Below are 17,024 nucleotides of genomic sequence, written 5' to 3' on the forward strand. Positions count from 1 at the left end.
GAAGAGGAGGGGGATTTGGAGGAGATTTCTGAAATACCTTAAAAGGGGGTTGTCAGAGCAGGTGAGGTCTTCCAATGTGCGGCTTTGTTTTGCTCTACTCTGGGGCGGGAGTAGGGGGATATAGATATCAGTTGGTGTGGGGAGCGTCGTTGAGAAGACGACTCAGACACTGTCCCATTGGATATGTCCAATGTTTAGGCTAGCTGTTGCCGGGCTCGGGATGGGCTCGGGGGTGAGCTCCCAGGGGAGTCCGTTTTCCCGACACCCCAACCCCCTTAGGTCCTCGAAAGGCAGCTTCAGCACCGCGGACAGCACCCCACCCCTGCCCTCCAACCTCCCAGCCCCGGCCTGGCACGTGCATGGGTGGGGAGACCTCCGAAGGCGTTCCCAAGCAGAGCTCAACTCTCACCAACTCTTTTCTTTCCCTCTCGCCCGCTGTCCTGCGCCCTCCGCCCGGCTCTGCAGCAGCCAGCGCTCCTAACATGCGGCTGCCGCTACTCGTGTCGGCGGGCGTCCTGCTGGTGGCCCTCCTGCCCTGCCCGCCCTGCAGGGCCCTCCTGCGCCGGGGGCCCGTTCTCGGCATCCGGCAGGCCCCGCAGGTCCCTCAGCCCTTGGATTTCTTCCAGCCGCCGTCGCCGCCCTCGCAGCCTCAGCAGCCGCAGCCTCGGCCAGTCCTGCTCCGCATAGGAGAGGAATACTTCCTCCGCTTGGGCAACCTCGGCAGGAGCCCCGCAGCCGCGCTCTCGCCCGCCTCCTCGCCCCTCGCCGGCGCCGGCAACGGCGGCCGCCCCTCGCCGGACCAGGCAGCTGGCAACTTTTTCCGTGTGTTGCTGCAGCAGCTGCCGTTGTCTGTGCGCTCTCTCGACAGCCGCGCGAGCCCGGCAGAGATCGGCGCCGAGGGCGCATTGGGCGACCACCAGGAGGCACCGGAGAGGGAGAGGCGGTCCGAGGAGCCCCCCATCTCCCTGGATCTCACCTTCCACCTTCTGCGGGAAGTGTTGGAAATGGCCAGGGCCGAGCAGTTAGCGCAGCAAGCCCACAGCAACAGGAAACTGATGGAGATCATTGGGAAATAAAGCGGTGCATTTAACCAAAAAGAGTCTGCATTCAGCACAAATCATTTAAACGAAGTATTCTGTACCATAGCGCTGTTCTGATATCAGTTGTTTATTTTTTATATAGCTTGAAATATAGAGGATGTACAGGGAGAAAGTCTCTACCCCTCAATTAGCATGCACCTGCAGTGACAACAATGCTTTGTCCTGTTTCCTTTAGTTTTTCCCTGTTAAGCTTCTTCATGGCCATGTTTCAAAGAATGTAGACCTGAGAGAGGAGAAAGGTTTCGAAAAAGATCTAAGTCACCCCGTTGCTAATGTGGTTGGGGCACATGAAATGCAGCTCCTGAGTGGGTGGGGGTAAGACGAAGCTTGTAGGCTCTGAGTCAACTTTTTCTTGTAAATGTCTCAGTAATAAAACGTCTTTCCAATCCTTGATCACTTGGTTGTGTAAGAGAATGCAGAATATTTATATTTTTAATAAAACCTGCAAAGGTGGTTGTGCCTTTATTCTTCCTCTTCAGTGTTCACACAAGGAAATGCCCTCAGCTCCTAGCTTTCCCCTTTCTTCAGCGCAGGAAATGAAAGACAAACACCCCGCATTTTATTTCCTACTAAAACATGCACAAACTCATGTCAGAGCCTCACACCGACCTGCACTGGCCTGGGCTCCTCTCTGCTCCTGAGGTGACTCATCTGAGGTTGACTTAAGCAGCTGGGAAAGTTGCTTCCAGCTCTGACACCTGGCAGTTCCACAAATAGAAGTTCAATCAGATTGGAAATATTTAACCCTAACTAATTATAAGATGTGAAATAACTGCGGAGAGTGGGGACAAACGGGAGAAAGAGAACAGTTGATTGGAAGAGTTATTCCTCCAAACTAAAAAGCCAAAATACTACTTTTTAAAACTTTATTTTTAAATATGGAAAATAAATCTTTTTTAAAAAAAATATTTTTCTCTATTTTACTATGAGAATATCACTTTATCAAGATAGGACTTTAGTATTACCAACAATTTTTTGAAGATTTTTCCAATCACTGCTTTTAATAGGAGACACTTGTTAGCATCTCCACTTAAAAACAACCACATTTACTGGCTATAAAGTGACACCTGGGAAAGAATTTATTTCCAGCAACTTTGTGACTTTAACAGCTACATAAATAACTGTCACACTTCTATGCCAACCCTAATTGCTTTGATTCTAAGGAATATGGATTATGTTTATTCCCTTTTAAATAGCACACCTAATTAGTTTTACAATGTATTTGGCCTTGGTAGCTTACTCTTATAAACTACAATTGCATGTTCAATTCTTTGGAATTAATTTGTATGAATGAGCACACTTCTTCCCCTGAGGCCCTTGAAATACATCTGACTAACAGATTAATGTGATAATAGGAAGCACCGAATGACTCATGATAAGACTAAATTTTTTAAAACTGCATTTATTTAAGAGTTCGTACAGAGTCAAGTTACATTTGTATAATGAGGGAGGCATTACAGCATCACAAATAAAACATGGTCTAAACTTACATATATTAATGTGTGTCATGTGTGCGTATATATTTAAATATATGCAACTATTCTGTAGTTTACCTACCAGATTGGTGCCACTGTGGATAGCTGAGAAAGTAGACAACTCCAGCTGGAAGATCTTTTTCATATATCTGTATGACATATGAATAAAAATATACAAATAGCTAAAACTAAAATTAGAAAAATGGCACAAGGGGCATCCTAGGGTTCCAGCCTTGTGAAGCATCACCAGAACTAAAGGAATTTCTGGACATATGCCCAGGGACATCTACTATGGAAATGAGGACAAGTTTGTGAAACATTTCATAGCTTTGGTCAATGATTACCTTTTATCCACAATGGATAGATCAGTCACTACTAAATTGACACTGAGTTTCACTGACCACCCTCATCATTAAGAAGGAAAAGAAATAAGAGCTACTATGATATCATAACAAACAGCTAGTGCCTATTAAAGACAAGAGTGTAGTGCCTACTTTTTCAACACTTGCCACTCATTACACATCTACCACACCTACACACCCTTCTAATCTTTCCCACACAGTAAAAGATTTGCGTAAGAGCAAGTTTCTTTTCCCCAGTGTTTTACTGTAGCTATTTTTTCAAAGTGTTCTCTTCCCTCAATGTGTTAGGTAAGTCATCTGGGATTAAAAGATTTTGCTTGTTTTTGTTGTTTCCTTTGCAGAAATCCCATGAGGCGGTCCCATTCATCATCTGCATCACGTTAACTCCATCTAAGTTACCTGCTGCCTGTGTGCATTGCAGCCAGGCAGACAGTGCGGCAGCAGCTGGAATGCACATCACTCATTCAGGGAGTTCAACCATGAAAAGGAGAAGACGTGGCGAGCTGGCTCAGCACTAGCTCCACTTGTGCTCACTGAAGCAGCAACCCGGCTCTGCTGGGGAGGGGCCTCAAATCCAATCTGCAACAGGAGAAAATGTGAATCAGAGACAGAAAAGGCAATCCTTTGGGAGTTGGCTCAGGTACTTTCCTACCGAAGATAGAGAATAATAAATAATAACAGCCCCGTATAATAATACATGGAACATAATTATTACAGGGGTGGAAAGCAAGTTCAGGTTATTATCATGGCTATGGCCAAGAACCATGAAAGCAGTTCAAAATTGGATGATAGTAAAGCATGCAGTGGAAGGAAGTTCTGGAAAAAAAAAGAATCCAAGCTTTTCTACTGTTTGCTTTTTAAGTTCACTTGTACATAATTTACTGAGAGAAAGGTCTCTTGAAACTAACAGAAATTTGAGTTTAGAAAAGCCTACAGAATAAAAAAAAAAAGAAAAAAAGAAAACCTAACTTAAAGGACATCGCTATACTGCATGACATTGCAGGGCATATTAATATAATTTCTCCATTGGTAAAGTAAGAAGTAATTTTTGAAAAACTAGAGGCTGAGATTTGAATAATCATGAAGGGATTTTATTATCTAGGTAATGAAACCTAATAAAATATTTATATCAAAGCAAATATAATATCAAAATTTCTAAATATAATCATCTTTTAGAAATGCTTGACAAATACATATTATTATTTTGAATAAGCTGATCAATACAGGCTCATAAACAAACTTTATGCTCCTTTGGATTTTTAAAATAATGACTTAATTGGCATGAGTGACAATCATAAAGATGTCTTGCTGAAATGCAAATGATTTAATTAATTTAACCTCTACCCTGAAAAATATATGAAAAATACAGTTCTTGCAGGAAGAACTCTGGAAATGGATAAATTATATTCTTATGACTTTACTGGTGAAAACAACCCACCACATTAGAATTTCATTCCAAAGCAATGAAATAGCCACATGCATTAGGCCAGCTCAGAAGCCCTGGGTAACTGCACAAAGCTGCTAAATGAGGGGAAAAAAATACCCAGCCCAGGCAGATCACACCATTGGTAACTATACTGCTTCACTGCCCCTCCAACTCTCTGAAGAGAAAAATGAGACTTTGATCTTCACCTTACCAGATTACACCCTAACTACGTTTTAGAATGATGTTTCAAAATCAACAAAATGATCCCAAGTCTTCATGGTTTTGCAGGATCTGTACACTGGAACTGTAAAATACTATTAAGAGAAAGCAAACTAAACAATATGACATTGGGCCAAAGAGAAGGATCAGAATCATGAATATCAGTAAAATGTCAAATCTCCCTCAGCTAACTTGTAGATTTAATGCAACAGCAGTCAGAATCCCACACAACTACTGTTGGTCTGCATGCATGTTGCTCCTTGGTAGAAAGTTAAGGAAGATCATAGCCATACTGGAATAAAACTAAACACCTAGTTTCTACGTTACAATAGCTAATGTAAAAAGTGAAACTGACCCTTTTCTCTGCCCCTCCCCCACAAAGATACTGCTAGAAATTTTGGTACTGAGTTAGGTGTGTCCAGATGTCCTTGCAACTGAAGTAGCACCCTTTGAGAAACCTGTACCTGCTGGTACATGATGAATTCCTCCCTTTGTCACCATAATCAATTTATCCTCATTAATCAACTTTAATCTAGAGAGAACTTCCTTGACAACTACTCCGAAATATCTCAAGGATGACACCAAGGGAACTGCTGGTGGTTAAAAGCCATTGGGGACTGAATACATATATATGATGCTTTTCTGTACTAAAGATTAAAATTTTATCTTCCATTAGAAGTATCTTAGTTGTCTTTATGCAGCAGCCTTCAAAGTATTTGTTTATATAATAAGGCAGGAAGCTATCATTGGAGGTGGAGCTGAGATTTGAACCCAAGCACTCCTATACTGGAATGAGCCCTTCCTAAATGGCATCATACCAAATATGAGATTTCAGAAAGAGTGAAATAAAGACATTTTTTCCTTTAGCCATCTCCACATGGGCTCATATGTATCCTTTCAAATTGTTTCCCCAAATTGACGGTCCTCTATTGCAGGAGATGCCATTTCTTGAGAATATTGGTGTAAAAACAGAACAAAAAACAGAAACAAAGCGCCGATCTCTACTTGCTTTTCTGCTACTTGTATACCAGTCTAGGTTGGACCATACACTAAGGCAAATGAGAATATTTGTCCCACAGTATTGCTACAGTTTATAGATTGCCTATATTGCAAAAATAAATTAACATACAAAACCATCATTGGACACAGCGTTCTATCCCCATACAGTCGCAGATTCGACAAATATGATGTTCAATCAGAAAATAAAATTTGAAAATGCAATAAGGAATCCACATTTTCCCTCTGACTCAACTGTCAGATCCAAAAATGCCAACAGTCACAAACACCTGCAGAAAGGAGTTCTAGAACCTTAATAAGAGGAGAAATTATTTTTCTTGGATGATCTTGACCAGGAGTTTTGAATGTTCACAAATCAGATTCAGTTTTTATGAATCAGATTCAACTAAAACATGAGATTCTTCTTTTTCTTTGACTTTCTTTACTTTGTTACTGTTAAACATCCTTTGAGAGGGAGCATGAACATCAGGTTTTGGTACCAGGGGATTGCTTCACTGCACAGAAGGTTAGAATGAGGTGAAGCAGCACCACCCAGAGCCTGTGCCCTGAAGTCATCATCCTTGACAAGTTAGGTCGTCCAGACCACTCCTTGATGCTGGGGATTAGGGACTGCACATTCCACCAGAGGCTTGTGGACATCTGATTCTCTCTATGCACAAGACAGACATGGGTTATGGTGTTTACTGGACCTTCATAGCGTGACTGACATTTTGGAAAAAAAAAAGTTAATTAGATGTAAAAAATGTCAGAAGTAAGTGTGCAGAGAAACAGGAACCTTTGTGCATTTTTGGAAGGAATGTAAAGTTGCTATAGAATGCAGTATGGAGATTCCTCCAAAAAATTAGAATCATCATATTATCTAGACACATTGCTTTAGGTTATATATCTAAAAGAAGGGAAAGCAGGAATCCAAATAGCTATTTGCACATAACATTCTTCACAATAGGTAATTGGGAGGCTACAGTGTACTCACAAATGTGGAAGGTACAAAGATGGATGATCTCTCTCTCTCTTTTTCCCTGTAGCTCCAATTTACAAACAGACAAATATGACTTTAAAAAAAATCTTACACTTAAGGCTGGGCCTGCAAGTTGTCTGGGCAATGCAGAACTTAACCAACATGGTACCTGAATGGTTACTAAGTGCCTCTTTTCTGATGACATGCACCTCTCTCGCTGTCCCTACTCCCTTTTGCCTCCCTTGCTGTTAGGTTAGTTTCTGCTGCCTTAATTCAGAGTAGAATTAAGGTGAAAGCAACCTATGCCTTGTATTTTATGGACATTTTTCTATTCCTTTACCTGTTTTCAGTGGTGTTAGCTTCTTGGTAAGAAAGTATCAAAGGAAAGAAAGTTAATGTTTAATAGAGTCTTCGAATTTTATGTTTTTCTTTCTCAAATGATCATTGTCCACTACCCTTGACTCCATCCCCTTAAGATTTATTTTTCTTGTGTTCTATTGCCCCAGATTTCTCCAAGCGATGGTCATCAAACTGAGAAAATACATAAAATTAAGACACTGATGCACCATAATACACTTCATATACACTGCCGTCAGGCAAGATTTTATATAGAAACTTTCCTATTCTAAAGACGACTGATGTCAGAAGACTAAAAACGATATTGAAAGCTCCGAGGAAATGTGTTCGGGCTTCCACACACTCTGCCATTCCTCCCTCTCTTAATGTTGCAGTGAATGCCTGTCAGAAATTCAACCCCACAGAGAGTCTGCTTACCACTATAGGCTAAATTCCAATCTTTCTAGGCTTTTCAAAAGAAACCTTTCCCAGTTACAGTAAAATCCATTTGTCATAAAGAGATAGGTATAGGAAGGGTAGAGTTACACTCGAGGCTACTGAGTGGGCAACCACCCAGTATTCATCCTGCACCTGCTAGGTTGGGTGGGAGAATCAATGCCAGGTGCTGGAAACAAGAGTAGAGTTGTTGAGGTCATGTTTAGAATGTTTATTCAGAAGGATCAAGTTCAAGTATTAGCTTGCTCCCCTACTTTACATTCTTGAACCTTGGGCTTTTGAATAGCTTGAGATGATGGATTTCTGACTGGGAAGGAAAGTACAGCCAAGAACTCAGGCCACTCACCAACTGTGAGAAGCAACCGAGGTATAGTCCGTGGCTCACAGCCAAAGCTCTAAGCCTTGGAGAACTCTATTTACAGCAGCTGTGCCAGCAGAGGCATCTATGAAATAGAGATATTTCTTGCTTGGGGCAAAGGAATAAAGATATAGTAGGAATGAATCACAAAGCTGTGAAAAAAAAGCACACGCTCCATGAATGACAGAAGAGGAAAAGAGGGGGCTCACAAAAGAGCTCTGGAAGGAAGGCACTCCCTACAATGCACTTTTTTCCTGAGGAGTTGCAGGTGGACACCTGACTGGTGAAGAGGATGGAGGATTCGTTGATCTGGGTTGCTTCGTTGTCATTAGCTAGTTACTTCTTACTAAGGGAAGGACAGGAGCTAAGCAATTTCTTCTCACACATGGAAGGAGAATAAATTAAACTCACTCATTACTTTCTCTAGAGTAGGATAGAATGGTGTATTCTGTTTCCTTGACTTCAAACATGCTGCCTGGGAACTGAAAGGGACATCTGGGGAGCAGGTTACAGATGCAGATGCTACAGCCTGGCAAAACCTGAAAGTCAGCCTGTCTACGGATTTGACAATGGAATGTCTGTGTGTGCTTCACTGTTTCTGAAAACAGAACTGTATTATAAACATTTCAACTTTGGATTCATCACAAAGAAATTCTTGACCTCATGTTAGGCAAAAGGCCAAACAAGTTCATCTCAAGAATGAAGGGAGGTTGGTAGTGCTACTACACCTGATTTATAGACAAAAAACTAAACCTAGGAAATTTAAGAAAACTGCTTAAGGAATGCTAAAGCACTGAGCATTGTTAATAATGACCACAAATCCAAAAGGAAAAGGGTACAGCTGGTGCTGATGCAGGGGCAATCCCACCCAAGGAAATCAAACAGAACAAGGCCGGCTGGTCAGGAACATGGGTTGCAGCTGAAGACTTGGACTGCCCTCAGTTGGCCAAGGACAGCCACACCCCTGCAAGTGGCAGAGACCCTAAATTACTCAGTTGTTGAAGCTGTGCCAATATATCACGAGGGACAAATCCATGACAGGTTCATCCTACTCAGTCACTGCAACCTAGGTGAAGTGGGGATTCACTCATTCTTGAATGCTGATTTGGGTCTATCACACTACTAGTCAAACTCCATGACGGAGGGTGAAAGTCAAATAAGAAAGCAGTAAGTCTCACAATATGGTCTGGGACAAGTCACACATCCTCGAGGATGCCTACTCCTTCCACTGTAAAATAGGAAACTTCTTATTTCCTACTATCCAGGATTGAGCAGTTTGAGAGCATCTCTTGGAGATATGTAAATTACCCAGCCATGTACACACATTGGTTACAGTGACTACCACGTGCTGTCAGAAGTTGTAAATGCAGTAGTATTAGAATGGATGAACTCTGCACTGCTTGGGATGTTGTCAGCAAAATGCCATTTCATTGCAACTAGTGAGAAACACAAATAAAGCCAGAGAGAAAGTCACAGAATGTACAACACTAACCAGGGTCTTAGGTTAAGTCGGAATAATAACAATTTAACAACACAGGAAGCAAAACTCAACTGGTTGTGTCATAACAACTCCCCCAGCGAACTCTCCCCAGCGCCTATTTTCACAGAAATGTAGAACTGTAGGCACAAGTTGCCAGGGGAAATGAATTTATTACACTGTTGACACAATGATACAAAACAGAATCCTGAGATAGACCTACACATATTCATTCAGTTTAATTTCTATGGAGTTATGCAGATAATTCATTAAAGACAAATTTCAATAAAGAGTGCATGGAAAAATGGATGCCCATATGTAAAACAAACAACAAACAACAACAACAACAACAAAAAAGCACATCTCAATCCTTACCTCACACACACAAAAAGAATAACAAAATCATCTTAGACCGAATTTAAGAGCTAAAACAGTAAAAATTATAGAATGAAAGGTGGGAGAAAATCTGTGATTTTCCAAGTTAAACAAAGATTTCTTAAACAGAATACCAAAAGCCTGGATTTTGTCAAAATGAAAAATATTTATTTTTCAAAATACAGTAAGAAAATGATAGACAAAATCAGTCAAAGATTGATATAAAATGCGGTTGTATATCAGTACTTGCAGGAGGGTCATTTCCAGACTCCCCAGTGGACATCAAAAATGTGAATGCCCAAGTGTCTTAGATAAAACTGCACCATATTTGCATTTAGCTCCCACACATTCTCACACTTTAAATCATAGCTAGATTACTTACTATACTTAACACAATTTAAGGGCAGAAATGTAAATTGTTACACTGCATTGTTCAGTGAATACTGGCAAGAAAAAAAGACCTGTACATGTTTAGTAAAGATGTGATCTTTTAAGATATTTTCAATCCATGGTTAAATATGCAAGCTTGACAACACAGGCTCAGTTCTTTGCAAAACAGCTAAAAATACGTGATAAGTATGTTTCATCCAGAGTGCATAAAGAACTTCTAAGTAGACAAATAACTAAAAATGGAGGAAATTTGGGCCTGGCGTGGTGGCCTAGCAGCTAAAGTCTTCACCATGTATGTGCCGGGATCCCTTGTGAGCATCGGATCATGTCCTGGCAGTCCTGCTTCCCATCCAGCTCCCAGCTTGTGGCCTGGGAAAGCAGTTGAGGATGGCCCAGAGCCTTGGGACCCTGCACCCATGTGAGAGACCAGGAAGAGTTCCTGGCTCCTGGTTTGGATTGGCTCAGCTCCAGCAGTTGCGGTCACTGTGAATCATGGTTGGAAGATCTTCCTGTCTCTGTCTCTCTTCCTCTCTCTATATATCTGACTTTGCAATAAAAATAAATAATCTTTTAAAATGGAGGAAATTTGAGTAGTTATTCCACAAAAGGAATTACAAAATTGATCAATAAGAATACATTTACCTGTATTAATAAGCATATATTTACCTATATATCCTAAGGATATACTATACATATTGATTATAGTGGTTAACATGTAAAAATACTGATACAATACCACAGGGTAGCCAGGGTGCAGAGGAGCCAGAGCTCTTGCACAATGCTGATACAAACATAGAATTGTATACTCATCCCAGAAAATTTGGATAGTTTGCTTTTGGTTTTTTTTAAGATTTATTTTATTTTTATTGCAAAGTCAGATATACAGAGAGGAGGAGAGACAGACAGGAAGATCTTCTGTCTGTTGATTCACTCCCCAAGTGACTGTAATGGCCGGTGCTGTGGCGATCCGAAGCCAGGAGCCAGGAAGTTCCTCCAGGTCTCCCACACAGATGCAGGGTTCCAAGGCCTTAGACTGTCCCAGACCACAAGCAAGGAGCTGGATGGGAAGCAGGGGCCACCAAGATTAGAACTGGTGCCCATATGGGATCCCAGCATGTTCAAGGTGAGGACTTTAGCCTCTAGGCAACAGCGCCGGGCCCTGGATAGTTTTTTAGTAGGTAGTTATAAACCTGCCATACAATCCAAAATTTCCACTCCTTTGTATTTACTTAAGAGAAATGAAGACATATTCACACACAGTCTTATATGTGAAATGTTCAAGGCAGCTTTATGCATAATAGTCAAATTGTGATGTATCCTAACCACCCAATGAAATAATAATTAAGAATAAAAATTGAGATAATGATCTATGTAGTAAAATGACTGGATCTTAAAAGTGTTCTAAGTCAAAAGAGACGGTCACAAAAGTCCATGTACTGTACATTTTCATCTATTCATTTAGAATTGCACACAATTCTAATAAAGAGCAAACACATTAGTGGTTGTCAAACGGTTGAACTGTAGTGAGGAGACTAACTATAAAGGCACTCGGAGAAGTTTTGAGGGGTTGGTAGACATAGCCTCTATGTTAACTGTGGTGGTGGGCATACAACACTACAGATTTGCCAAAACTCATTGAATTGTACACTTAAAATGGATAAGTTTCAGTGTATGTGTATTTAGGAAATACTGGCTTTAAAAACCAATCATCATTTATTTCTCTGTTCATCCAACATTTTGTGACTGACTCTAATGAGTACATTCTGTCTTTTTTAGAGAGGTGAAGAACATTTAGGTGGATTTCAGATTTGTCATCATGGATTTTACAGTTTGTGGCACTTGAAATAACAACTGTGTAAAACATTCAGCCAAATGGGTCCCTAGAAAGAGGTATTAGTACACAGTTTAGTAAATTGGGGATTTATGTACCTGCTTGAATAGCTATATTTGGAGAAATACAATGAACTATTTCTTTAATAATCTGTTGCTACTCTTGTCACCAGAATGACTTGTGACAGCCCAAAGTCCACAGCCCTACTCATGAAAATCTCCTGTAATAAATGATAAAATTCTTAATGGTAGATTTGGCCCTCTCCAATGTTGTATAACAAATCACTCTACTCATTGAGAGGTTCTTTGGTTTTCCTAGAAAGAAAACTCAAAGTGAACAGAATTAAAGGCCCAGAAGGGGAGGACATTGTGTGCAATGGGTTAAGCCTGTATCCCAAATTAGAATGCTGGTTTGCATCCTAGCTACTCTTCTTTCAATCCAGCTCCTTACTAACGCACCTAGGAAGCAATGGTGATGGTTTAAGTGCTTAAGTTTCTGCCACTCACACAGTAGATTGGGCTGCAGTTCCTGACCCCTGGCTTATACCTAGCCCAGCTCTGGCCATTGAGGACATTTGCGAGGAAAACCAGTTGATGAAAGATATCTTCCTCTCTCTCTCCCATTCCATTTGAAAAATAAGAAATTAAGTGCCTACATTCAGATGCAGAAGTAGCTCCAAGACTGAACTGGAACTCTTTTATCCTAATTTCATTCATACTTGTATTGTTCAGAGTCTTGGTAAAAGTTCTACCCAACTTGTTTATCATTTACAAGCTTAAAGAATGAAGCATGTGTGAAAAGTGGCTATTTTCTTCTTGAGACAACAAATAGCTATGATATGATAAAGATTTTAGCTCTAATCATCACCACCTCCGAGTTCTTGAAATACATGAGCTTCGGATCTTAACACAGGCAGAAATTACGTATACTTCAATGCCAAGTTTCTCAGCTTCAAAGCACACAGCTCTCACTAACGTGTGTGCAGTTCAGCGGGGGGAATGAGGGAGGGCTCTGCCTTTAAGGCAGCTGCTGTGTCCTGCTCATACATCAGTCAGTGCAGCTGCTGAGTTAATCCACAAGTAGAGAGAAGTTTCTCTGGAAACTCCAATTCTCTGCACAGCTCCCACTGAATGGTTTGGATAAACTTTTCCACACAAGGCAAGTAAGCTGCATCAGGACAGAAGAGAATGGAACCTGGGGAGGGTTTTCATCACTGCTATTTCTACTTCTATAAAAATTTAACTGACACTTGTATTTCCAGTGAAATTCTCAGTTGTCCAAAAGGGATGGGAAGGTCTGTTGACAGTGCCTGTGTTCACACTCAGAGCATTGAAGAGTTAGTTCTGGGAGAGAAAAGATCTCAGATAGCAGCAGTTTGACAAGGAAATGTTCACCAGGAGACAGATCCAAGACATGATGTCACATGGACTGCTTTCTAACAGCTGCCAACTTGTTTCATAGCCTACACTTTCCACCTGATTCTGGCCTTGTGTTCTGATGTTGACTTGCACATAGCATCATTTTTTCAAAAATAAACTTTAAAGTTGGCACATGAAGTAGGTCAAATATTGCTTCTACCAAGCTCTATTCACTGATTGAGCATACAGTTAGCATAGCCTAGAAAGATGGTAAGTCAGAAGGTGATCCTGCACCTAATGACCAGATCAAATAAGGGGTCTTTGCCTCTGAGGGGCACAGAGGTGACAGGTTCAAAGTACCATCTGCAGAAGGATGAATAGGAATCAGAACACAGCATAAGATTTCAGTTCTTGTTTGTTTGTTTGTTTTGACAAAGAGAATGACAGAGAAGAAGAGACAGATACAGAGATCTTTCATGCACTAGTTCACTATACAAATGACCACAACAGCTGGGGCTGGGCCAGGGTAATGCAAGGTGCCAGAACTCCACCCAGAATTCCCACATAAATAGCAGGGAACCAAACACCTGGGTCACCATCCACTGCTTTCCCAGGAGCATTAGCAAGGAGTTGGGTTGGAAGTGGAGCAGTTGGACTTGAACCAATGCTCTGATATGGGGTACTAGAGTTGTAAGAGGCAACTTGATACTATAAAGATAATTTTTTTATAAAGATAAACATTAACCTTGTTGAGGAATTATTTTTTCTTAGAGAATGAAAATGAGAAAAGCAACAATGTTTCTCTGATCTCATAAAGATTAAAAGTCCCATCTATCACTGTTAGAGAGGAATGATGTTTATTTTTTTTTTATTGGAAATTAGAGGCAGAGAAACAAAGATAGAAAAACGAATTAAGGGCTCCCCAGTCATGATTCATTTCGCAACTGATTGCAGTGGTCAGGGCTGAGTCCAGGTGAGGGCCAGCAGCTGCAACGCAACTGTTGAGCATCACAAATCACAAGCAGCAAAACCAAGGGCAGGCTTCCCTGTGTGAATGGATGCAAGGAAAGCATGTGGAATTAGAGCATATACCTCCCTAAACATATTCAGTTCAACCTCAGGGTGTTACAGATAAACCTGTGAACCCAAGACACTCCTGAGGCTCTAAGGCAACACCAGTCCTGACCTGGGGCCACCTAGTCAGGAGTGGCTCCCTCCCCAGAATCAAGGGCTCTTGTAGTACATCCCAAACATTCAAGGTAAGGCAATAAAGCATGAATTCCAACAAGTCAGTCTTACGTGGGATAAATGTTAATCTGGTAGCTGGATTCTGAGGTGGTGATGGTAAACAAACCCTGCAAAAAAAATTCAGAGGCCAGGAATTTGCTACAATGAAGAGGTTTCTATTGTCAGAACCAACATATCTCAAGAACCAAAGAATGGTATCCTGTTATCATCCGGGTTCCTTCTCTTTATGAGAGGCCTCTTTTTAAAGGTGTTCTGCAATTCTGAATGTCAATCCACCATGCCCTATCCCATCCCACCTGCCTCCCCTAATCTTACCAGACACACATAGGGATATGAGCATACAGGGCAGGACTCAGAGGATGGCAGCCATGAAGCGTGGCATTCCCCCTGCGGCCTCAGAGAAGCATTACAAGGACACATGTTGACAAAAACCCAAACTCGAATTCTCAGAATTGTAAACAGAACTCTTCAGACAATTATTCAGATCCACAGTTATGGTCCTGGTACTAATCAAGTACAGTGTCTCCTTTCTCTCTATGTACCCTCCTAAGTCTACTACCAACACTTTCCCTGACCCAACTTGTTGATTGCCAGTAACGTCAAGCCAATAACGTTAGGAGGAATTATGGAGCTAAACAGACCAAATACTTTAGAGTGCACAAATTTCCACCTGACTATTAGGCTTTGGAAGTACAGCTTGCCCACACAAAGTTACAGACATGGCAGAGACCCATAAAGAGCCCATCATTTTTGTTGAGCAGATGGTTAATGAGGCAGAAAGGAAGTCTATGATGGAGCTTCCAGAAAAGGCAGTGTTGACCCAGGAAAAATCATTGAGATAGAACTAGCTGAGACCTTTCAACACCAGGAACTTTGAATTGTTTTGAGCTGAAGCACAGAGAGGTTTTAAGTCCAGTGGTTTCATTTGCTTAAAAGTTCATGGAGTTTGGATCTTCAAATATTAATTAAACAGATAGCCCTTAAGAGGCTATTGAAAATATTAGCCCCAAGCAAACCTCTGAACAGTAATCAAATAAAGGTTTGATTATGAGAAAACAAAATAAAAGGACTTTTCATAGTAATAAATAATAAGTTGGCTTTCCTTAGCCTCTCCTTCATTGTGGTTGGTAAGTACACCTTAGTGTTCTGGCTCTCTTTATTCATTCACACCTCACCTGGCTGCAATTCCTCAGATACTACTGTACTCAGATCATCTTTCTCTCAGAAACTTCCTCTCCTAGGAGAAATGCTGGGGGATGTTGGGTGAGTATTCAAAGAACTGAGCAATCATCTCATCTACATGCCCAGCCATGCAGACACTGCTTAGGTTAACATCCCTGACAGGAGTCATCTGACCATCTCTGGGCATCACTGATGTGTGTAGAGAGGCTGCTATGTAATCTGAATTTTCCTGAGTGAATCCTTTGTTATTCCTCTCTACATTAAGGGTAGTGAGGCCTCAAAGCATTATGGATGCCTTTTGAAAATGACTTCCCTTAACAGTCATTCCGGAGGACTCACTACTACCGGATTACTGAATAATTGCTGACGGAGTCCCTGTTCTGAGTCGAAGTTCCCCTCCATGCAGAAATAGAGAAGTGAGCAATCCTCCTTCCCCAGCACCTTAAGACAATTACATCTTAGGGAGCTTGAGGTCATGACATTATCTGAGAACAGGATTCTTTTAAGTAACAAAGCCTCAAGATTGTTGGAGAAATTCACCTCTGGGCCTACAGAAGAGGAGCATTATGGAAGAAACTAAGTGAGATGTTAGTCAAGGGAAAAGAAAATATTTCCTACCCATTAAAGTACAAATCAAGTTCTGAATCTGACTCCAGATGTAGTGAAGTATGAGAAAAGCCAAAAGCACTAAGCAGATTGCTAACTCCTGTGAGAAAACAAGAAGAGAGCTTCACTGATATTATCACAAATAACATTGTTCAACATCATCGCGATGGACTTTTATCTGGGATTACAGCCCAACTACATATTCCTTAAAAGATATTATGCTGCCATTTTCAGAAAACAATTTCTCTTCACTCAACTTTTACCAGATATGTAACAATACCTGTAACCTTTTCAGAAATAATCAAAACCTATTCCTCTTTTTTAAATCTAAAACTATTTCTAAAGGTTTTTCAAACCAAATATGAATTTTTGTCATTATATTTTCTTCTGTAAAACAAATGTCTTGCACAAAAGAATGCGAGTTTTAATTCTCCAAACATATTTCTTTTATTCCCTCATGAAATTAAAGTCCACTTGAGTAGACACAGCTAAGCTAAAAAGTCATTGTTGTGATCTTTATGGGTTTGTTGTTTGTTTCTCATAATTCCCTGATGACTTGAGAGCATGAAAATTAACTAGACAAAGTTTCTTGAACACAGTCTCTTGCCTAGGTAAGACTCATACCCAAGACAACACTGACGAACATTCATGAACACGAAATAGCCAGGAACACTCTTCCTTGTGAAGAACTAGTCAAGGATTTCTGCTAGGGACTCTGTAACATGAGAGCTAAGAAAAGGAATGAACTTCAAGCTTTCATTACAACAACAAAAGATATCAAGAGACACTTTTTAACAAAATCCTAGCAGAGGATACCCTGTGCTTTTATGCTCTCAGGAGCACAAGCTTA

The 17,024-nt window shown here is 40.9% G+C and overlaps 2 protein-coding genes across 7 annotated transcripts in view; one reads left to right on the plus strand and one right to left on the minus strand.

Annotated features, from left to right (window-relative positions):
* The first annotated feature begins 474 nt into the window (after positions 1-474).
* Positions 475-1,117, plus strand: CRH (corticotropin releasing hormone). Its single transcript, XM_040995859.1, has one exon. It carries the CDS (start codon positions 483-485, stop codon positions 1,074-1,076), a length of 594 nt encoding a protein of 197 aa, XP_040851793.1. The 5' UTR covers positions 475-482; the 3' UTR covers positions 1,077-1,117.
* Positions 1,118-2,718: 1,601 nt separating this feature from the next.
* TRIM55 (tripartite motif containing 55) overlaps positions 2,719-17,024 on the minus strand; it is a 42,701-nt gene continuing 28,395 nt past the window's right edge. For all 6 annotated transcript variants that reach the window (XM_040995917.1, XM_040995888.1, XM_040995907.1 and 3 more), the window contains one exon: positions 2,719-3,516. In XM_040995917.1, the coding sequence (XP_040851851.1) occupies positions 3,394-3,516 (123 nt within the window). In that variant the 3' untranslated portion in view covers positions 2,719-3,393. The remainder of the gene's footprint in view (positions 3,517-17,024) is intronic.

This window comes from Ochotona curzoniae, unplaced genomic scaffold (genome assembly GCF_017591425.1).
Source record: "Ochotona curzoniae isolate NIBS_2020 unplaced genomic scaffold, NIBS_Ocur_1.0 contig_1071, whole genome shotgun sequence".
NCBI classification, from domain to species: domain Eukaryota; kingdom Metazoa; phylum Chordata; class Mammalia; order Lagomorpha; family Ochotonidae; genus Ochotona; species Ochotona curzoniae.

Excerpts from the sequence above, each read along its gene's own strand:
- CRH (XM_040995859.1), top strand. The coding sequence starts at position 483 with ATGCGGCTGCCGCTACTCGTGTCGGCGGGCGTCCTGCTGGTGGCCCTC.